The sequence below is a fragment of the Diadema setosum genome, chromosome 1 (assembly GCF_964275005.1).
Source record: "Diadema setosum chromosome 1, eeDiaSeto1, whole genome shotgun sequence".
Classification (NCBI taxonomy): domain Eukaryota; kingdom Metazoa; phylum Echinodermata; class Echinoidea; order Diadematoida; family Diadematidae; genus Diadema; species Diadema setosum.
This window is the reverse complement of record NC_092685.1, coordinates 9,522,387-9,546,327: the sequence shown is the minus strand read 5'-3', so window position 1 is coordinate 9,546,327 and position 23,941 is coordinate 9,522,387. Positions and strand designations below refer to the sequence as shown.

Below are 23,941 nucleotides of genomic sequence, written 5' to 3'. Positions count from 1 at the left end.
AGTAGAGCACATCGCTGAGAGTTTGAGGAAAATCGGACAATCCGTTCAAAAGTTATGAATTTTTGAAGCTTCTGCTCAGTCACGGCTGGATGAGAAGACTACTATAGCTTGTGATGTCACATGAGTACAACGATATAAAGAAACTACAAAGAAAATTCAACATATTTTCACTTTTCTCGCATAACAAAAGAACACTCGACGTCTCTCTTTCAGAAGGCAAGGGGAATAATATTTCCCTTAACATATGTCAGTAACGAGTCGAAGAAATGTGCACTTTATTCAAAAAACAAAGTTTTTTAAAATTCTCTTTTTATTTTCCTTATACCGTTGTACGCATGTGACATCATACACCGTAGTAGTCTCCTCATTCAGCAGATGCTTTAAAAATTCATAACTTCATAACGGACTGTCAGATTTTCCCCAAACTTTCACTGATGTGTTCTACTAATATTGCTGCATTCACTCAATCCACATGTATATGAAGGTGGACTTGTCCTTTAAGTAAAGTACGCAATACATCGCAAGCCTGATCAACGCCCATCAGGTTTTATTTGCACTGCGCTCATGGATCTCAGAGAAGAGATCAATGGTGTGCTGCAACGAGAACTGCTGAAAACCAATTCACGAATGTATATATCGTGTGTATTCTATGTTTTTGTGCGTGCATAGTTTCTCAACATAAATTTTTGCAGGATCTTTTTTTTTTTGTATTCTTATTATTCATTTTAGGGCAACGCTCCCACGTGACAAGTGGCAATGATTACAGCATGTGCTCTACTGCGGGAGAAACATGACAATGTGAATGCTCTATAACAGGAGTGCACCGCAATTATTTCAAGACAATGTGAGCAATGTTAATGCATTTGTAATGGAAGTGTTGCAGTGTTACACCTACTGTAGGCAATGTCTCAGTGCAACACCGGTACAAATTTTTTAGGCAATGTAGATGCAGTATTGGTATATTTCATACCATTCGATGGACTTGGCTAAACTTTACCCCCCCCCCCCCTCAAAAAAAAAAAAAAAAAAGGAAAAAAAGGGAAAAAAAATCAGTTTTTCCCAAAGATCAGTGGGCTTGGACCTTCTGACCAAAATCTTATCAGCACATTACACAATTACACTCATGTACCATAACTGGGCCAGGAATCGAGAAAACTCATCATCATTCTGTCACTGTGACAAGATTCATTGTAGACAGACAGACAGACAATCTAAAAATAGCTGTGTGAAATAAAAGTTATTGCACTGAACGAGAGAACCTTTGACATTGATAGTATGACAAAAGATGTGCATAGCACAGTCCATTCAAATTTTCCATTTGTTCCTGCTTTTCTGTAGTTGAATGTCACATAAAATGCAAAACAGAGAGGGTTGGGAATACATTATTTGTGGCTGAAGGTAGCCCTATGTTTCGTATATTACTTTGCATGTTTACATTTCTTGAGAGCACTGTGGTCCACATTGGCAACTTAGATACTTTTGATTGCTGGTATCTAATACCTCTGTGATGGTTCCTGAAATCAGACCGCCTTGCAAGAGTTGGTCCAGGATTTTGAGAGATGTGGGGAAGAACGCTGGCGTGGAGCTGGTGCCACGCTGATACATAGACAGTGCCTGGATGGGAAATATTCCAACATCAAAAATCATTAAAGCAGGTTGGGCTTTTATCAAAAAAGATGTGCTTAAAGTTGGATGGTGTCCATGCATCAATGACAATTTGAATGCTGACAATACCAAATTTATGACAATGTTAAAGGCATCACATGTGCAATTCAAAGTACCCATTCAAGTACTGTAAAAGTGGATATTTTCATGCGACTAATTTTTCGCGCTCGGCCGGATAAGAAGAGTTTCACGTTTTTTTAATTCCGTGGTATCAAGACATCAAGTACAGGGAGATATGGCAAGCAAAAATATTTGCGTGCTTTTATTTTCGTGCTAGTTTCTGATTGCGCGAAATGCCCGAAAATTTCAACACCGCGAAAATTTCCACATATACAGTGGTGTGGAGTAAACGATTACAGTGCTTGCACCATATCCCTCATATATTTTGCACACAGGAATGCCATTATCACAAAAATTTATATTGGTGAAAAGAATTGAATTAAACACACACAGAAACACATCTCTGACACAGCAAGCCCAGTGGTGAAATAGGAATAGGTAGACTTCAATGGACACTAACTGGATTCATCAACAATGTATTAAGAGTTTTCAGCAAGTGGTGTAGGTCATATGACAGTCACAAGAGAAGCAAGTCGGTATGCCCTCCAAACTCTTCTCTGAAAATATTTTCATACTAACCGTTGTGCTTGTGGGAGCACATGCTTGGCTGGCTTTGACAACTGCTTCCTGTATTCTTGGCTCACAAGTGTTGAATATCCTCAACAGTTCTAGTCTGTTCTTGCACAGTAAGTCCTGTAGGGTATAATATGCACAAGATAATCTTACACTGTACACCTCATTACCACTTGAGTTCAAAATACAGATTCGCTGATGGAAACAAATATCAAACACACACAACTTCCATCTAGAAGCAATGTACACACTATATGTAGCGTGTTTAAATTATCTTCACGCTGCTACATGAATTTACACAACACAATTTCAATGCTCACAACTTACTATATATTATATGACAATTTATTGCATTTTCATTGCAAATAATAATTATATCATGGTCTCATCTTTTACAGAGAAAGCACTAAATTCCAGCAATATCCATTACTGAGCATTGACTATTTCAGAAATCTTGTCCCTTACCTTGACAAAAGACTATATCTGATTCTTGAAAGGGACACACTGGTACTTTTACCAAGTTTCTTTCAAGTAACAATTAACATTAAACTGAAATATCTCAATACCAAACAACAGATGCTGAAAATTTGTTAGGCACAACCTATGAAATCATTTTAAGTATCCAAAGAACTCACCTGGCACGTAAAAACCTTGTGTCTGATTAGTCTTGACACAATGTCATCTTCAAGCCCAAGACGCTGAACTTTTCTGGTTGCCATGATCACAGACCTGTCTGAAATAACATGAGATAGTCACATACTTTAAAAGTGGATATTTTTGCACGAGTAATTTTTCACGATCTGTCGAGCAAGATAAATTTTGCATGTTTTCAATTCTGTGGAATCAAGACAATTAATACATAATGGTACATATAATATGAAAAAATATTTGCGTGCTTTATTTTCACGCAAGTTTCTGGTCGTGCACAAAAATTTCCACACCGCAAAATTTTCTGCTTTTACAGTAATCATAACACTTGACTTGTTCAAAGTACCTTCTATACAAACAGGACAATGCAGAAGGTAAACATTCTGATATCTCCTGCTGGTTGTTGCAAGGTCAAAAAATCTCAGTTGACTATGTTGACCAGAATTAAGGTAACATGCGCAGAGACCTAGATGAGAAGTTAATATTCATTCACCTTCGCTCGAGTGCCACTTTCATGATCGACATAAATTACCATACAAGTTTTGTCTACCAGCAGTATGCCTACATGTATTTGACAGGCAGATTGTACTGTGTACATCAATGATTACATTGTTCAGATGCCAGTATATCTTTGTAGTTTTACCTGAATTTACCCGTTCTACCTGAATAATAACGTATAATCATTTCATTTGCCATTTGTACAGTATACTCAGTTGCTGTATTTTTTTTTTCTTTTTTTCTTTTTATTTGGCTCAGACTGCTAGGCCTACATGCGAGGCTTACAAGGCATTACCACACCACACTCTACAAGGCCAATAACCCTACACTGCGGGGAAACATGTGCGTATAATGTTAGAATGATGTGTGATTTTTACCCACAGAAATTAACATAGCTGCGAGGTTACAAAAATATCTGAAAAGCAATATAAAATGTAGTAATTTACCTAGTACTAGTACTAGTAGGCCCTTTGGCCTTAGTTTTTGAGTTTTTTTTTTTATTTAATCTTGGTAGAGGGCAACAAAAGAACCATTTCAATTTAAGCACTAATGAAACATTGCAGAGGTGCTTGGTCAAGCTATTGAAAACACATGCCCCTATCAATGGAGGTATGATTGGCAAAACCTAGTTAGTAAAATACCGGTATCCAATTTATCAAAACCTTCCATAATGGCAGAACGTAAACGCACATAAACGCAGCAATTTTCATTTTGAATCTTGCCATAGTTATAGGTACGCTATCTTTATAATTTGAGCTATGATGTTCATATACCTCGTACATGGCGTGCTACAACCCATCTTTGCCATGGACACAGGAACACTGTACCGGTACACATGTTGGGTAATTAAAATAATCCCGTTTCATCGGTCACTCGTCGGAAGCAAAATTTTTTGCTTCCAGCCATCAACTGAAGTGTATTGGATTGCAGGGGACCGTTTCATGAAACTTTTTGACGGTGATTTATACCGACAACTGTTAAAAGCTACTGAAATTCTTGTGTCTGATTGGCTGATAGCAAATTTGTCGGTGAAAACCTCCGCCGAACACGTTGATGAAACGCCCCCCAAACGTCTGACAAGTCAAACTCCAACTTCAACTTTTGTTGGTCAACTATATCAGGTCAGTGTCAGACATATGTCAGGCGTGATCCGATGTAGATCACGCGTGACACGTCTGACATTGACCCGATAGTTGACCAACACAGGTCGGACTAATAAGACTGCGATCTGATACACTTCAGTCATCAGAAGTGACATACTCTCAAAGACTCTCAGTCTTTGCCCACTAACGTGTGTTATAGGTGCCTACCCTAAATAAGTCCCATACCACACTCCAGCCTGTTAACATGGTTAATTTCATACTAACGTTAATTATCGGCTGCCCTAGTTATCCTTATTCAGACTTCCTTTTCGCATTTGTATCACGCCACTTTCATTTGTTTACAAACGAAGATTAATTCAATCATGGTCACCCTTGCGTTGTTGCGATGTCCGGAGCTGCAGCGGTCAAAGCGCAATGAGCGGTCGCTCAACGATCGCTCGCCCGCTGCAACCCCGATATGAATCGCTCCACAGGTCTGTGATGGGGCCGCTGCTCTGTCGTCTGCAAGAGTACGTCGTAGTTTCAGTTTCGAAGTGGTTATTCTAAAAGAATATCGCTTCACTGTCAGCCGCTTATACAGTCAACTCCACAAGCCAAGTATGCTTACAGAACGTTTCTGCATTTGAAGGCTCACCGAGAGTGTTTATACGGACTTTTCGACGAATAATTATCGGATCTATCTTGCTCTTGCATGCATGTAGGAGCACGAGCGAATTGAATTTGTGCGTGCGCCATCCATGTATTGATTTTCGTCGATGAGGGCGATGTTCCTCCGTTATCTAGTCACTGTTGTTTCGCTTTTCTTTTCTTTTTTCTGCTTTAAAGGAACTAATGGTATGCAATGCAAGCATTTGACTTGTATTGATATAATAATGATACCTTGATCATCACTTATTTGACCAAAAGAATATTTGAATATGTACCATAAATTGTTTTTCTTACACCCACAATAAACCTTCCAAACTAAGATTCTGTCCATGACAACATCCATCAATCATCTAATTGCACCTTCGCCAAGACTGACCATAACTTCCATGTTTTCTTGCCATGTCTTTTGTTAATCAATTTAGTAACATGTGGCCAGATAACGGTATGAGAAGACCTTAAAATGATAACTTGCTATATCTTCTTTTCTGTGTCGCAAAACAACTCTGTTAGGAAAGGCTCATAAGTCACCTGTCAAACAAGTAATGTTCCCCCTAAACAAACATATCCTCTAGGGCATGAAGAATATTGACTTAAAGAGTTTCACAACCCAACCTTCCTGGTGCAGGTAGATTCAACAGGGTTCACTCCCCCACGCCCCTCCCCACCCCAAAACAAACAAACAAACAAAAACAAATTTGTCATTGCTCAATCATTGAAATGAAACAATTCCCTGTGGAAGGATATTTTTTTTTTCCTTTAGAGTCAAAACAAAGACGGAAATTGGTGAAGATTTAATCTTCAAATTTCATCAATTTGAAAATTTACTCTTAAGCAAAGGGGAGAATTGTGAAACCTTGACGTAACCTGTTCTACACTATAGTATAGCTGCTCATAACTTCACTGTATAGTACAAATTGTGCAATTTTTATTATTTCATAATTTTCCTGTTTCAGACACAATTTCAGTGAAATCTCCACCATTCTTATTTTATTTCAGTTTCAGATGATATCTACATGCCATAAAGATGGTGCTCTACATGTGTGATGACAAAATTAAACTGGAATCAAAGATAAATGCTCATTATTATTCTCAACTCAACTCACAGCATATCATTCAAAATTTCTGTCAAGGAAAATTAACAAAGTCACAGGTAAGCAAGCTGGAAGACTTGTTTTGCATGTCACTTTTTATTTGCTCCTGGCAAGACAAGGGGACATATTATTTCATTTCTAAACATAACACGTACATGTGGTAGACAAAGAAAAAATCAAATAATGAAATGCAATGGTCCATAATATTTGGTGGCAAGCACCTTAATAGGTACAGCTTGCCATATACAGTACACAATCAGTCTCTTCACACTTGTTAGTTTTGAATAGCAAACACTGAAATGACATCAGGTGAGATGGACTGACTATAGCTAGGTTAATTTGTACTTTGGTTGGATAATCTCAAAGCCAAGTGAAACACCAAAAACGCAAAATAAAACAAAAAGAAGCCAGCTGTCTATGTGTGCTCAAAGTGCATTACATCAAGAAGGCTTGATGAATTTCTGGATTAAAATTCTCTTTAACACTGATGCTGATAATCTGTCAGTTAAGCATTACAGAAAGAAAAAAAAAAACCAACTGGTTCATTTTGAATGCATACTAAAATTGAGTAATAGAATACAATGTATAATAATATACAGCTAGCATTTCACATCACTGTAACAAAGCATGGCCAACTTTCTTTTATTACATGAATACAATGTTAATTTCTGTGTAGGCATGCTGCATTCCAACTGCCTATCATTATAATAATTGAGCACAGAAGTTGGTGCTTGAGAAGCAGCAAAACTTTTAACTCTACTTCCGTAAAGAACACATGAATGTTTGTCTCTTTAATTCTCATTATGTGCAATTTCACACTTTCAAGCTTTCAATTTTATGCAATGTGTTATCATTACAATGGCCTCTGTTTCCAAAATAGGGTAGTGAGACTTAACTGCCAGTTCAAGGAAAAAAACAGGAGTATATCTCCCAGTATTTGTCATTGTCAGTGGTGCTGTTGATGAGAGTAGTCTGCATTAAGTGCACTGGACAGTACAGGCATGCAAAAAGCTGGTAACATCCTTTACATCATTTGACAAGGTGATACTTGAAAAACTAATATCAATGAGTGAACATAAATATCTATCAACTTAAATATCATCCATATATTTCTTTCACTTTTAGGATACTTAAAAACCAAGGTTGTCTGCATATTTTAGAACACATATAAGCCTTCACATTACTTTCGGACATTCATATCTTGAAATACAAAACTAAACAAATCAGTAACAAATATGTATGCCATTCTTATCTCAACAACCACATATGAGTGTCTTACACACAAAGCCTTGCCCACAATGTACAAGCTGCAGTTTGATAACACATAAACAGCACACAATTTCTAGAGTAACCAGTAGCTCAATATAAAATCTCTCCATCTATCCTATAGTCAAGACATTGCAATATGCTATCATCACATAATGCAGGATAAAAACCCTGTCTTGAAAATTATCTATATTTTGCCTACAAAAGAATATGAATCAACAAAATATACCATGTGTAATCTTAGAGCTGTAAGCATGGAAATAAACTCGTCTCATCGAGAAACATGCATGCGTGGGTGCCAAAGTTTACACGACCACTATTAACAAACTGTAAAACCTTGGAGTGCATGGCTACACAATGGAACAATTAGATCCGGCTTGGTAGAGGATGCAGGAATGACACGGCCGAGCGCAGGCTAACCATAGGGTAAATTTTGCAGAAGGAGATATGAAAAGCAGCACCCTAAATTAGAGAGCGCGGCAATTTTTCGGCTAGGCTGTGGCGATCATGTATGCATTCCATGCTCACTGACATTTTTGTCACTACTCTCACAGCTCAGCTGTGCCCGTGATGCCTTTCATGACGTACCGCTATTGTTGTGCTGATCCTTCGGGACTGATGGCAAGCTAATTAAGGACTAATCATCTACCTTACTATGGGGGTGCCGGCTGGGTGGACGTGCAACATGACGTGACAGAGTAATGTGGTGTGGAATGAGAACTAGACCATATTATTGGGAATTAAGTGGTTTCACACCATACAGTAATGACTCAATCATGACCATATATATGGACACATTCTCAAATGCCAGTGAAAGTTGTATGTTCTGTGCATGGAGTTTTGCTTTGTTTTTGAGTTGTATCAGTTGACTGCTAAGAGACATATAATCCCATACATATAATGTCATATATATGCATGATAGCAAGAGAAATGACAGTTCTAATATAACTTTGCTTTGTCAATTGCGAGCAAGAATGGTGTAACTCCATCAACTTGATGCAAATTTGAATATGTGACATTAGTACCCTATCTTTACCTTAAGCGCCCTATCTTTTATTTTGTTCTACAAGATGTGATTATTCTAAAAAGGTACAGTGTATGATTTAATAAATTCTCTGAAGTGATGACATAAAACAATATAACAGTACTTCTATACATAAAAAACAAACAAAAAGACGACACACTTAAACAATATGTACCACGTCAAGGTTATTGTAACAGCAATTAATTGAAGAAGTCAAACTCTAAAAAGTCAGCATTACACATATCCAATGTGGGCTTGGCACAACAAACCTATTTCTGAGCCTGAATTTTTTTTCGGGATTCTAGATCAAGGTAATTCAAATGAGATTATCAAGCCTAAATGAAGTAAATACAAAGTTTGACCTTCACAAATGGAATTACCCTCAAAGTACGATTTGAGAATCAAAAAGACAACAAGCTTACAAACTTGATGGATCTCTTCACAATTCTGATAACATTTTACAGGTCAATGAAAACTGCTGATTTGGTTCTACTAAGGTTTGATATGCGCCTACTGGTTCTGGCCGCACAATTTTTTTTACATGAACATGTGCATTTGTTTGAACATCACAATATCAACATAAGTCTACCCACTAGAAATGTAGTCTTTGAATTGTTACTATGAATTTTCCTAAATACTGAATGATACCACTCGGATGATTTATGTTTTTCCTTACAGCAACCATGGAAGATTTTTAGTCTTACCGAGACATTTTACTGAGACTGTTAGATGATTAGAGGTCAATCTCAATAAGTTAGTTTGTTATTTTGTGATGCCATTTTTTGTGAATAACAACACAGAAAGCATAAACCTACATATTATGTACAGTTTACATACAATTATATTCTCATACAATAAATAGCTGTGCTCTATGAACAAAAACAAACAAACAAACAAACAAACAACAAACAGACAGGGATAACCCAAAACATCAGGATTCCTTGGTCACAGATTAAAGCATAGTAGAATATGGCAGTCAATAACTAACATTACACTAATCAAATCTCATCTTCAAGTCATCTGTTAATTGTCTTCTACTGAAACAGTGTGGTCAACTTGTGTCATCCACTCATAAATAAATCAACTAATCAACTAATGCACACATATTCATGGATATAAATATTCTTTTTAATACAATACCTTTCCATGTCATACATGGTTGTCTGTGTCATAACATCTTTCTGACAAATTTGTCATAACTGTACATTACATTTTGATATCTTTTTAATGTTTTCCTCTGCATCGATTCTTTTCTACACAATGAATACTGCAAATCACACTATAAACATCACCACATTGCTACATGTCTTCTTAAATCAACAGAGCTTGATAGAGACTACTTCCACACTGTCTTCAGTTAGAAAATGCTCTACAAAAAACAGACATCATTCAAAAGATAATACTCTAAACATTTCTGACAATTTCGTTAGCACCATCAGTCTGAGCTGATGTGGTATATTTCATCTTGATGAAGTTAAAATGTGACATTATAGTTTTTTAGAATATCTATTTCACCGAACACAATTTGTACAAAGAGTTGTAATTAATAAATTAATGTATAGCTCACAAGAGCAAGTATACCTGGACAAACCGGGTACTTAAATCTGTACACACATTGATATATGATACAGTCATTGTCAGTGGCTACAGAATACAATTATACTGTCAAGACTTACAAAGCTTAACAATATAAATACATAATTACTCACTGAGGAATATAACCTACATTTTCATATATATCTGATTACATCACAAAGATTTGTTTGTGGTAACTTTTTTCTCATGCAAGATATATGAAGTTGCCATCGAGATGTTCCCCTATTACCTAGGAGATATAGCAATGGTAGCAACAGGTAGATCACACAGCCTCCATGAAACCAAAAATGAATGCAAAAGGTATCAAACAAACGTCCAACAAAACGTTATATACTTTGCAATAATGCACATTTGCTTTTGTTAGCTGTAGTAAGTCATGTTTCCTACAGCTGTATTCACTTGCCCCAGGTGTAGGTTGCGACAGCATTATACGCCGTACACTTGGCTTACACACTGAAAACACATTGCATCCACAAAAACGTGGGCACAAATAATATTGACTCGCATCAAATGCACAACATACAGAAGACACAAGAGTGTGCAGGCCTATGCTCGACTGTCCACAAGTCATTTGTTGGTGTGCTACCTGACCGGACACAATGCCCTCAGACGGTGTAGAATTGTGTGGCTGCTGAAGACTGGATCTCAATCTGGCCCATCTTGAACTGCAGCCGCTTGAGCCACTTGAGGAGGGTGGTGGCATGGTAGGAGGTCACCTCCCCCTTCATCAGACTTGGAGGTGGCCAGTTCTCACAGTTCTGCAGCCGAACCTGCAGGCTTCCTGGAAGCTACCATTGGACATTGAGGGTGGGAGTTTGAGAAAGTTCACGATATGTTTTTTGTTTTGTTTTTGTAACAAGGCTTATTATCATACTGATAAAGGTTACTGCTTCCAAGCATGATGCATTCTTAACAAATGAGCAAAACTACCTATAACACTTATACAACTGACATGATGGTCATGTCACAGCCAAATGGCTTATTTAATTGTTTCTGCTGGCTTGTAATTTTGAACCTGGCTTTCTACTTATGCTGTGAAATTTAGAAATCTGGTGCAGTATGGGTTCAACTTTAAAAGGGAATGATTAGATTACTTGATTTCAACAACACTAAAGACAAAAAAAAAATCAAATATGCTTAGTCTTGCTTTCCTCCTGGTCACAGAATGTGGTCATTTCAGAGAATCATTAAATTGAACAGAATGAAATTCACTTCAGACATACCTTGGAGGGATAACTGAAGAGAATTGGGGTCCACATGGGGAAAAGCTGTTGGTAGAAAAGAAAGCATGATATTTAAAACATAACTTTAGATTTCAGCTCAAGAACTATCACATTCTTTGTAAACAAATTGATGAAAACACTAACAGATATTATTTTTCTCTATATTTAAAAAAAAAAAATGAAAATATCAATCATTAGTCAAAAAGTCTGAACATGCAAAACACCCAAAAGTGACAGATCATGCATTTCTTGTCTTTCTGCATATTCAAGAGTAATTATCACAGTCACAATCACAGTGACTTTTATTGTCTCCTATTGGTCCAGGCATCATGAAGTGATTATGAAGTGATTAGAACTCTTTGATCTAAGTGGGTATCTATGGTTTTAAACTTGGCCTTTCAGATTTCCTTGCATCATGCTAATTCCAATCTTCAAAAAAAAAAATCTTTACACATGGATTTTGGTGGAATTATCATTTCTGTCTTCATCTGATCTGCTCTGGGACAGAAATCACCAAATTCATACTAAGCAGGGAAGAGGGGCATCAGGAAATTGAAATCTTGTACCATGGAGAGTAACTGGACTGTACTGACTCACCTTGGCAAGCACTGAAGAGTTGCACTCCTGAAGGGCTTCCATTAGGCTCAAGAAGTGGAGATTCACCATGTCAGCCAACTGTCAACAAAAGTATAACAAAACATGATTTCAGCATTTGAAAGAGTTTACTTGAAAACTACCACAGATGTCATGGAGGGGGGAGGGTGGAATTAAAGAGAGAAAATTTTGACTTTGAAACGGTGGATGACAAAGGGTTCCTATCTTGGGGAACGACATTGGCAACAACAACAACAACAAAATGAAATGTGTACATTTGACAACATACACTATCTCTGCTGAATTTATCATTTACAAGATATACAATAAAGCTAAGATCAAATACATGCAAATTGCAAATTTGCAAACTATCTATCAAAAAAAAAAATAATCAAAGCATAAAGTAGATTTTTTATCATTTAAAAAGAATGAAATGAAAAATTAATGTCAGTTGCAGTTAGTGACATACTTGCTAGCTATGTGTTACATACATCTGCACTGTTTTATATCTTTTATATATATATATATTTCTGATAAAAAGTATTCTAAATAATTGATTTCTGATATTTGTTAAAAATGAAGTCACTCAGAAGAGGATTGAGATGCCACAACAACAATAGCAATGACAATGAAAAAAACAAAGCAGCACCATGCAGCACAAGATTATACACTCCCCATTCTACATAGTCACAGACAAGAGTTTGATTCATGCTGATCCATGAACACAAAAACTGACCACTTTGGAGTGTGAGAGCAGCTGGAGAACTCCGGGTGTGACTCTGCTCCAAAAGTCCATGATGCTGAAGGTTGCCGTGGAATGCTGGTCTGAGTTGGGAGGGTTCATGCATGCCATCTGCTCACAGTACATGGTCCAAAGCTGTAGTTGTCACAGACAAAGAAACATATAATTTGAATAGTAAAATACAGATTTCACAGAGTGAAAGTCATGAAAATTCATTTTTTTTAAAATTGTGTTCACAATGGTTGCAAATAGGACAGTAGACTGTCTCGCCTGCATCCATGTCTAGTAACAAGAAACATCTTCAGTAACAGTAAAATAACACAATGGACTCATGACATGCTGGAACAAACATTGACTACCAAAGTGTGATGTCACAGCCATTCATCATCATGGAAATTGGTTTTACACAACCTCACCAGGGGTCCGTTTCATGAAGTCATCACACAAAAGTCTTTACATAAATCTCAGAATGGCCAAAGTCACTGATATGTAGCTATGAGAGACTTTCAAGGAGAAGTAAAATCTATTTCCTGGAGTCTCTCATAAGTGTGTCTTATGGGCGAAAAAACTTTAATGAAATGAACCCCAGGCCCAAGTGTTTATGCCCATACCTGGTTCCAACCCAAGCTATAACAAAACACCGTGAAATCATCACTTTAGTACTCTATAGAGATCAAACACCCGGAAGACAACCTCACCTGGCAGAGGATAAAGGCATGGAAGAGGGATGACATGTGGAGGACAGAGGCCTTGGACTGCTCAGCGAATCCAGCCAGGATGACCTGAATGTGGTCAGCAATGTGGTTTCCTGCATCCAGCGGGATGGGCTGGCTGACGAGACCACTGTTGGTGAAGGAGGGCGGGCAGAGGGCCGCATGGGTCAGGGAGCCCAGGAGTAGCCAGGACAGGAGCCTCACGTGAGCGATGCAGTCTATGAACTCCTTTGGTCTGAGAAAAGGTCACGCAACATCATTTCGTAAGGTATTGATGTAGACCACGATAACTATATATACTTTAACTCTGAAGACAAACCCATGAATGTAATACTTCACAAAACAAGGGGAAGATAGCATGACTGAAGGTGTGCTAGAATGAAAACTTGACATCTTGAAATGAATGAGGGTCTATTGACATAACTACTGTGCTTATTGTACTCCTTGAGAGCTGCTTATTGTTTTATCATTATCTGAAAGACGAAGGCAATTTTTTCATCATATTGGCGACAAGAAATACGATATCAGAACTACAACATCTTCAGCTGGTATGGGATTTGAATTGCATGGTGTCATATGATTTTCTAATATTATATCCTAAATCCTTTTATGCTCATTCAATATACTGCTAAAATATCCGAAGACTCAACATACAAAGTATTCATTCTGCAAGAAAATAGACAGAGCATACACGTATCACAATCATGTATGCCATAAAATAACAATGATTTTATCGTTCTTACCCCTGCTGGACTGCTGAAGGTGGGTGGTAGAGCCATGGGAGGTAGCGTTGGATGGCCTTACTACCTTCACGCTGATTGGCCTTAGTAAACTCCAGGGCCACTATCTGGGCCACACCTGCCTTTAACTGGCTTCCCAGGGTGTCCTCATTCAGATTCTGGGATCCCCCTCGTAGGTTGTTCTGTGGGGGTAAGGTCAAGAAAGATGTACCATAACTAGCATTTTTACAATCGATTACACTACAATCGAGCTATCTGCAGTAAACAAAATGACATTCTGAGTCTAACCTCAAGTCAGTTATCTTACTTCCACAACAGGACATAATGCACCATTCTTCAAGCATCAACTCAAAAACCTTTGATTCTGATATCATAAAATTGACCTTTGTTGATAAAATACGACAAATACACACTCATTCATATTCCTACAAGATAGATTACATACCATCCAATATTCATATCCCTCTAAAATAGATTACATAACACCTAATATACATATTCCTCTAAGATAGATTACATACCATGCAATATTTTACAAAGAACAGCTTGCCTGACCTATAGTCTACAAAAGATAACCTCATACTTTTAGCTGGACATGAAATACTAGTACAAAAATCAGAACAAAATTTCACTGCAACACTGGTTCAAGAAGAAGAAAGGGAAAGACAAGTTACTTGCAAAATTAAAATGTCATTGCAGACTTTGTATTCTATTCACCATTGCTCTTTGGCATATCTTGCCCAATAAGAGCAGCAATGCAGGAAACTAAATTGATTACAATAAGGAATCTTGGGCATGTCACCTACTTTGACTTTGGTGAGAGTGTGAAGGTCTCCAATGTACTCTATGGCATCACTGATATACTGCCTCATGCAGTCTGTGGCTCCAGTTGAATTCTGGCACAATCAGATATAAAGAGATGAAAATTAATAAATACAGTTAACATCACATTTGACATCTGCCTCAGATATTATGTGCAACCAAACCTGTTTTCTCTAATCAGCCTGATATTCACTACAGAATTTTCTTTAGTTCAGAGGATAAGAAAATATAACATTAATCACAGGGTCCCTGGTTTGGGATCCCTGGCAGCAGCAGTTGTGGCCTAAGGCAATGTACATTATCCTTATTGCCTGGTCTTTAGAGGGGACTACTAGTTGTCAGTCATGTGGTAACTTGTATACAAGCATTCACTGCCTCCTGAGTAGTCCTAAAAAACAACTCAAAATTCAACTGAATTCAATTCAATAATACATTTCATTTGGTCATCACAACAGTTACCATTTCACGCTATGCCATCTGAGCTGTTACTTCATTTAACAGGGTCATTTAACAAAAGACATAAGAGCATTGAAAGAAACAAAAGGATGGCCACTGAAACAAAGAGTCCATCCATTCTTAGATATTGTGGCAAACAAAACGCACCAGAGAAAGAATTTTGTGGGAGATTCTGCTAGGGGAGTCAAAAAATTGAGGTATACTAGGCACTGACCATTGCCATCTCCACGTCAATGTCTGCCTCCATGTGACCAAAGTCACTCATCCGTCCTCCCGCGTCCATGACAACAAATTGGACCAGCTGGATGAGGTTGATGTCTGGAAGGCTGGTCTTGAATTTTAGGGCCTGGACCAGCTCCAAGGAGATGACTCTGGCAAAGGATTGCTTCTCCCTCTCCTGGAGAACAGGAACCAATGTATCGTCAAAGAGGAAGATGGATTAGATTAATAACTTCTTTTCATCACCTTTTCTTTTGATAAATGCATCAATACTGTTACTTGAAAATATATTCTGGGGGATTTATTGTGCTTGTATGTGTGTTTGTGTGCATGTGTGCATGTGTGTACATTTGTGTTCACAATTCAGTGCAGTTCTCAGCCTTTGCAAATAATAATACTTGAAGGATAAGATTCAACTGGACAAAACCTTGTCAGTATACAATGTGAAGTTCTGATATAGAAGTCAAATGTCATAGAATATATCTCTTTTTTGACAAAAATTCCTGAAGTGTGAACAACAATTTGTGAAATGACTGTCTTCACAAAATCATTTCTGGTACTTGTCACACTGAGAAGCAATGTCAGAAAATACTGCGAATGATTACAATTTTTCATTATGAATCCTTACTATAGGTGTAAATATGAAATGATCATTCCATACATAACAGAGCAATATGCTATTTATCACAATATAAGAAAACTTCATATGAAAAATAATTTATATTACTCATTAAGTCAAAATTGACACTCCAAAATTCAAAGAAGGGACGTGACCTTGACCTGCATGAAGAATCTGAATCACTTTTTATACTAAGAAGAGCCCCTTGACACCTGCATACCTTGGTGAAGATTCTGTTGCATAGCGTGCAGATCTCCAGCAGGTGAGTGAGCTTGAAGCGGGCCTTCTCAATGGCAAAGCTGACCAGTTTACCCATGGGCTCTAGCAGGGTGGGCAGGCTCTTGGTGGCTGGGCTGCGGAGCAGCACCTCAAAGATGCGGAACAGGTCGTTGACATCACACTGCCAAGCATGAAGACAATAAAGCCTCCAATATGTAACTTTCACTGATGCCTTTCACATTACAATCAACTTAAAAATGACAACATAATATCAAATTTGTGTATTTGATATTAGATGACCATTTGCCATTGATGCCACAACTAAAAAATCTTCTACTTATTTCAACAAGAAGAGTGCATCAGGATATGTATCATCATACAATGAATTGTACAATACAGGCATGCACAATGCTCCAGGAAAGATCGTGTCAATGTAGGCAAATGCCCAAAACCATATAATGTTGTACACATTGATTCTATCATTTCTCAGGGCCCTGTTTAATGAAGAGCTAAAATTGATTATATAGTTGATTTCAAAGTAAGTCCATGGCAGCCTGTGTGGTAAGGAAATTTAAAATTGATTTTATATTTTGATAAAATGGGGGGCTGTTGTTATGAGAACCCTTATCTCTAGCTGTCACATAATTGAATCAGACTTAAAACTAATACAGTATCAGACTTAGATCACTTGAATTGATATCTGAATCCCCAGGCCACAGGATGCACACTTACATTCTCCGGCATAGAGGTGATAAGCTTGCGGAAGAAGGTGTCAAAGAGGGGAATGAGACCACCCCATGCTGTGGATCCCTCAATGGGTAGGGAGTCCATGTAGTCAGCCAGGTTCATCAATACCAGCATGGTGCGCAGTGGAGGCAGGTTACGCCGATCATTCAGACCCTGATAGGGAAACACACAAAGGCATATAGAAATTGGCATCACAGTCGGGTAATGTATGTGTCATATATTTTTCGTGAGTATAACATTTTGCAAATTGGAACTTGTATGACAACTTGGTGAGGGGTTGAATTCATGATCCAGTATAGCACTGATGGAATTAAAAATATGTATTATCCCTCTGTAAAAGAAAATTATTGATTTCCAACCTAGGAAAAGATATAGAGCATATTTGAGTTACAGGAGGCAACATTTTTGAGAGTTGTTACTGACAATTTTACAAATATCAGTTGACCTGCAAAATTTGCAGAATATACCATGCATATATACAGCTAGTATTTAATATTGTGATGGATGTCTGAACATTTTCCATGTTCAAATAACATCAACGGTTCTGTGATAAAATTTGAGGTGTGCTAAATCTTTAATTATTATATCAGTTTCATAAAAAAAAAAAAGAAATAGCTTAATTATCAGGATAAGCAAGCAAACTTAACTGGACATAATTAATGCTTTGAGAAATTAAAGTGATTGCATAAGTGTACATTTGTATGTACTATAAATCCTGTATATCCCAAGGGTAAGAGAGTCTGTTGTTGTTTGTGTGTTTTATCCCTGTTCTTGTTTTTTGTTGTACTGACATATATAGGTCATGAAGAGTGGTGACGACTAGTGTACTACAGAAGAAGAAACTTGATTGACCTACCTCCAGGAGGTGACTGATGGCATCCGTTGGGCTGAGCTCATTGAAATCCTGTAAGGCAGCAGCCATGGTGGGCAGGAAGGACTGGTCTGATGGACCAAATAGATATCAACCAAACTCAAACCATTACAAATACAACCAGATACATACATTTTACATACTTCAGTAATCACGCACTACTCAATCAGGGACGTCCTCGAGCTGTTTACTTAAATGGTCATCTATCCGTTTTCTGTATGACCGCATAAACAAAAGTGGGAAATTGTGGATGAGGATCCTCCAATTGAATCATTGTACTGACCCGGCACGTATCATCACACAAGTGTATTCTGATTATTTGAACTCTATTATTTGACTTGTGTTAAACAGATGTGCAAATAAAAACTTAGAAAATTTGAAAAACAAAAACAAAAAAAAACTCACATTGTATCAGACAACTCATGAAATGAAGAAAAAATAGAAAAGAAAAAAAAGGAGACAAGCATTTTAGTAACTAGCATATGCAAATGCTAGTCTTGAAAATGGCAAAACAATCTCACAACAAAAGTCTTATGCATTGTACGTGTATTTCTTGATAATCTTTTACCTGAATACATGCTCTATGATACCCTGCTTAATATGAGCTTTGCTGAGGCTTTAAATATGATCAAGTCTTGTGAGGTATGCACATCACTTTGAATAGATACATCACACCTCATGCTTGCAGTAGCTTTTATCTATGTAGAAAGTGTACATGTTGCTGTTACCATTTGCTTACACCCATGGCACATCCACACTAATCGATTAAAAGTTGCCTTGCCAGAAGCACGAAGATCATCTTACATGGTATAGATCTCTAACAAATGTAAGAAACATAACTCTCATCATTTTTATTCCACTAACCTTCAATCTTGCTGAGGAAGAGTTGTGGGAAGATTCCATTGGGAGCAAGCTGGTGCAGTGTGCAGCGAAGGAACTGCTTGGCCACAGTGCACGAGTGACCCGGAGGTGAGCCGATGCTGGGTGAGGACAAACAGATATTCTGTGAGCATAAACATGTTTCTTCTTTTCTTTTCTCTTTTTGTTTCATTTGTCTAAGAAAAAGTATTTTCAGGGAAAGATGCTAATTCATATAACATAATGTTTTATTGTGTTCCCTGTGTAGATTGAAAGTTCCCAATTCTTAATTCTATTCTCCCTAGTCAAGTTACATATACTCGATCATCTGCTAAAACGATGAAGTTCTTTTTGTTTTTCTTGAAACAGAATAGAGCTGAAGATATGTTTGTGACACCTGACATAAACTTATCTTGGTTAGTGCAAAATCTACTCTAACCTTTAATTCATCTAGATTTTTGAAATGATGAAGCACTCTATTTATTGGCTGTTTCCTTCTACTTAGAATACTTGAATATAGTGATGTGTGCAACGACTTTTGATGTATCACCAAAAAGAATGAAACCCAAAAAATGTCAAATAGAAGCACTGCTGTGAGTCAATCACACAGGAACGTACGAATGCAACTTCAGTGGAATAGACAATGCAGACTAGAGTGGTTGTTTTTAAATTTGATCATACAACATCCACGGACACTAGGTGCAGTAGGCTGGTATTATTTTACTTGTACACTGTACCTAAATCAGCTGTGCCTTTGACATCATAAATGCCAACAATTGCAGTTTGTTTATAGTTTGATACAGGAATATGGAAAGTATGCTTCATAATCAAGCTCGGAGGTCATAAATGAAGTTGTTTCATTTGCCTTCACAAAAAGACTGCTAACTTTACATTGTAAACTTAACAATATGGCCAGAAAAGAACTACCAGTACTTTGATGGAATCCTTGCCAATCACATCCAACATGACTGGCATACAAACACGGATGGGAATAGACTTACCTCTCACTCTGCCAGGGGTAGAAAGTAGCTGATGCAATTCTGTAGAGAAATCATATACATTTAGAATGAATTTGGCAAGAAAAAAATTCTTACCCACACTATAATGACAGTAGTTGCTGACAAAAATATGGCGTGTATGTGTTGAATGAAAGAAAACAAATCATGTAAACATTTAGCATGAAATACTATTCTTTAATAAAATATTTCTTTCCCATCTGTTGAAAAAGAAAATGCATACCATTTTTTTGCTACTAATGAACAAAAAACACAAAATCACTTAACACACATGCACCCAATCATGTTCACAAACACACCAATATATGGGATTATGGAGATATAAAAGTAGATAAATACACATGTAGAAATTTCAAGTAATTGAGTTTTTGTTTGCTCATTTCTTTTCATATCTACTAGATTTTACTTTGCCCATGCACTTCTAGAAATGAACTCTTGTCATGCCCCTATGTGGAGGACTGACCTTCCAACAACCTGCAGCATCTCCAGGAGAAGAGGTGCAGCCAGCTCTGGGTCACGATGGACAAAGGTGGACAGGACGACAATGGCTAGAGAGATGGAGTCATCATCATACTCCTCAAGGATGGCCCCACAATCAGAGCATCTAGACAAGATACAGTAGATAGCTATATTAATCCATTGAGGAAAAGCTGACCTTGCCTTAACATGCATTTCCCATTGACACCTGCCCGAGTATACTTAGGCTGAGTCTTCAACGGGTTAATGACACTACCAGTGATCATCAGAAACAGAACACCACTGCCTGATCTAGTGCCAAACGGGCACAATGACAATGTTTTGCTTGTAACACTAAACATAAAGAGAGAAGGTTTCATCATAAAGTGCCCACAGCTTCTGAGAGAAGTTCTACACAAATGTAATGTGATGAACTTTTATGGCTTAAATTTGTAGAACTAGTTTTAATTTTATTAAACAATCTATGTGACATTAAATTCATGGGCTAAACATTGAACTGAGAAGGATTTAGCCATATAGTCAGTGGGCAATCACTGGGCAATGTTAGCCTTCATACTTGAATCTACAGTATGCAGAATTCTCTGGCTTATTCAAACCTGTCTGGAATAGTTTTAATGCTATCTGTTCCTCAGATGCTAATGATCAAAGTTAAAGTGGCCAACAATACAATGAAGTTCAAAGAAACACAACAAAAATGTATGTATTTTTCTGACCCAAAGAGACAAGAACTCACTTAGTGAGAGCCATAAAGTTCTTGTCTTCATGATACCGCCTCACTGCTGAGTAGACACTGCTCCTCTTTTCTGGTGACTTCTGTGCTTGCTCCTTCAGCTTCTGGGAACGCTTCTTGGTCTTATCAGCCCGCCCAGCTCTCCCCATGCCACCAGGGGAGTCCATAGGCAACTCAAACTGGACTCCCTCTGCCCCTACTCCCGGGGAGTTCTCCCCACCACCGCCCGACTGGTTGGAGGACGACATGATGGAAGCCACGCCTAGCTTGCGCTGCTTCTTGGTGCGGAACTTGGGCTGGATCATCTTGGGCTTGGCCTCGGTGACGGTGGCCGTCTGGATGGTGGTGGCTTGCACCACCTGGGGCTCTAGGCTAACCACCTGCGGTTCCAGGCTCTGCACTGTGGCCGTCTCTAGCTCTGTCACAACCTGGGCGGGGAGACACAAATTGGTTCTAGAAGCTATCATCAAAATAATTTTGGCATATGTGATGAACATGCTTGAGTCTTTTAAAGATTTGGTAAGGGGTTAATATGCCTGTCATCTGAAACATGAAAAGATGAACTAAGTAAAGTTAAACCTTACTTCATCGGTCTGAATTAGACCATACTGACTCAGAAAAAAAGTAATGTAAGAGCATAAATCCATTCACTATAAGATCCTGAAATTGCAGGAGACTTTGCAAAGCATGATCTACCAGGTTCCCATAAAAAGACAATTCAGAGTTTAAAAAAAAGAGGAATGTACAGTTGGAAACTTGCAATATTACGCAATCTCTACATCAATGCTTGCGAGTCAGTCATATCTTTTTGTGGCCAAACGCTTGCATGTACCACATGAAACAGTAGCAAATTTTCGCAAGAAATCATGGTAAGATATTACTTCATGCTCTTAACTCTATCATGGTTCAGAATATACATATTTTTCTAATGTCAAATTTCTATACAGATTAGGTCGAGCAAAGTAATGTCTAATAAACCCTGTACACCCTAACAGTCTGTCAATGAAAGGGCTAACCTGTGGAGTGACAATCTGTGGCTCCTCCGCCACCACCGTGGCAGCTGCCTGTAGTGGCTCTACCACAGAGTCCAGTGTCTGGAGGGGTTCAACGACCTCAAATCCCTCCACTGCCTCCAGTTCTGGCTCTGGCTCCTCCTCCTCCTCCACCTCTAGGATGGTGGAGGCCACAAAGTTCCTGCAGGAGGGCTTGATGGCCAGGTTGATGACCTCATCTTCCGACACAAAGAGCATCTCCGGTTCCAGCTCCCGCTCCTGGTGCTGGGGCACCGCGGTGCGCACCGACGCCGGCTCCACCTTGGCTCCGCCCACGCTCCCCGTCGTGGTGATGATCTGGCCGGGGGTGATGAACTCCACTCGCGGGGTCGGGGAGGTGGGTTCAGTTGCCGTGGTGACCAGGTCGGAGGTCTTCATGGCTGAGGTGGTGGTGGTGGTGGAGGTTAGCAGGGGTGTGTTGGGACCGACAGACGAGATGGAGCCAATCTCTTCACTGACATCTTCTTCCCTGGGCAAGCTGGACTCTGACAATTGTAATGATTATAGTATAGCAAATATGGTAAAAAAACAAACAAACATGAAGAACATCTTACACTGGAGACCTTACTCTCTGACATAATTCACTAGTTGTTGCAGCAAAAAAAAAAAAGCATCATACAATGATTGGCAGATAATCTTCAATTTTGTCCTACAATTACTGTATAGCTTCACATAAGAGCTGCAACAAGGGATTACTGCATCAAGGCATCAAGGTATCACTTTTATATTATCAGAGATACATAATATCATAAGAAATTACAGTAGCTAATATACTGACGTAAATTCTTTTTTATTTATTATTATTCTTTTAATTCTGATTATTTGAATAAAGACACTAAAATCAAACTCACTTGTTGCAATGAATTGGTGCAATGTCACAACAAGTGAGTATATTTCCAGTATTTTGATTCAAATGATTATACTATCTGATGCAGTAGCTAGTGTTGACAGTATTCCATGCCATAACGTTCACTGTTACAAAGAACCTGTAATTCCCTATTCTTACCCAAAAAGGGTAATCAATTATCAAAGATTTCCCTCTTTGGTATATTTACCAGACTTGTGTTTGTTTGGAAGGGTGGCACCCCAAATGTCCTCTGGCTGGGGAGGTTCAGGCCGTTTGGGCTTGCACTGATGTCTCTGGGCCTCCAGTACATTCATTGTGACGCGCACCAGGGCTTTCAGGGTAGTCCTCAGTTCTACTTGATCAATGGAATACTGTGTGATAGAAGAGGAGCAGGTTAGGTTTATGCAAGCAAGGATCTAAACTAAGTCATCATGACTGACAAGTTCAATTGGTAACCTATCTGCCTTCAATATGTTTCATTAAAATAAGTCCTTTGAACTAGAAATGTCGCTATGGCGACTGGTATGCCTCCGCCATAATGCATGATTCTCCTAATAGGTCTAGATAGTACATGTGGACAATGTGTGATTACATTTTCACAAAATTGGCAAAATATTAAAATGACAAGTTTGTCACAAATGTGTTGCATGTTCACCTTCCTTGACCTAGGTTTAATTGGATGAATAGGAGAGCATGTATTTGGGATTTAAGGATTTTAACTTGACTTTGACCCATTCATACGTTTATGCACTGAGTAATTTTCAAGGTATGGAGAAAAAGTGCAATTTCTGTATTGAATAGTAAATTGTTACCATTTTCATCTG

The 23,941-nt window shown here is 38.2% G+C and overlaps 2 protein-coding genes across 2 annotated transcripts in view; both read right to left on the bottom strand.

Moving 5' to 3' along the window:
* LOC140226670 (DNA repair protein RAD51 homolog 2-like) overlaps positions 1-5,222 on the bottom strand; it is a 202,779-nt gene extending 197,557 nt beyond the window's left edge. The window contains exons 1-4 of the mRNA XM_072307112.1: positions 4,918-5,222; positions 2,934-3,027; positions 2,305-2,418; positions 1,501-1,614 (exon numbers count right to left, since the gene is read on the bottom strand). Coding sequence (XP_072163213.1) covers positions 1,501-1,614; positions 2,305-2,418; positions 2,934-3,017 — 312 coding nt within the window. The 5' untranslated portion in view covers positions 3,018-3,027; positions 4,918-5,222. The remainder of the gene's footprint in view (positions 1-1,500; positions 1,615-2,304; positions 2,419-2,933; positions 3,028-4,917) is intronic.
* Positions 5,223-10,581: 5,359 nt separating this feature from the next.
* The window catches only part of LOC140233988 (protein unc-79 homolog), a 53,763-nt gene continuing 40,403 nt past the window's right edge, over positions 10,582-23,941 (bottom strand). Inside the window, exons 35-51 of the mRNA XM_072314078.1 lie at positions 23,326-23,488; positions 22,235-22,755; positions 21,222-21,646; positions 20,475-20,615; positions 19,997-20,035; positions 19,002-19,117; positions 18,123-18,208; positions 17,252-17,419; positions 16,521-16,700; positions 15,677-15,859; positions 14,991-15,080; positions 14,188-14,366; positions 13,430-13,679; positions 12,726-12,866; positions 11,993-12,070; positions 11,396-11,440; positions 10,582-10,960 (exon numbers count right to left, since the gene is read on the bottom strand). Of these exons, the coding sequence (XP_072170179.1) occupies positions 10,778-10,960; positions 11,396-11,440; positions 11,993-12,070; positions 12,726-12,866; positions 13,430-13,679; positions 14,188-14,366; positions 14,991-15,080; positions 15,677-15,859; positions 16,521-16,700; positions 17,252-17,419; positions 18,123-18,208; positions 19,002-19,117; positions 19,997-20,035; positions 20,475-20,615; positions 21,222-21,646; positions 22,235-22,755; positions 23,326-23,488 (2,988 nt within the window). The 3' untranslated portion in view covers positions 10,582-10,777. The remainder of the gene's footprint in view (positions 10,961-11,395; positions 11,441-11,992; positions 12,071-12,725; positions 12,867-13,429; positions 13,680-14,187; positions 14,367-14,990; positions 15,081-15,676; positions 15,860-16,520; positions 16,701-17,251; positions 17,420-18,122; positions 18,209-19,001; positions 19,118-19,996; positions 20,036-20,474; positions 20,616-21,221; positions 21,647-22,234; positions 22,756-23,325; positions 23,489-23,941) is intronic.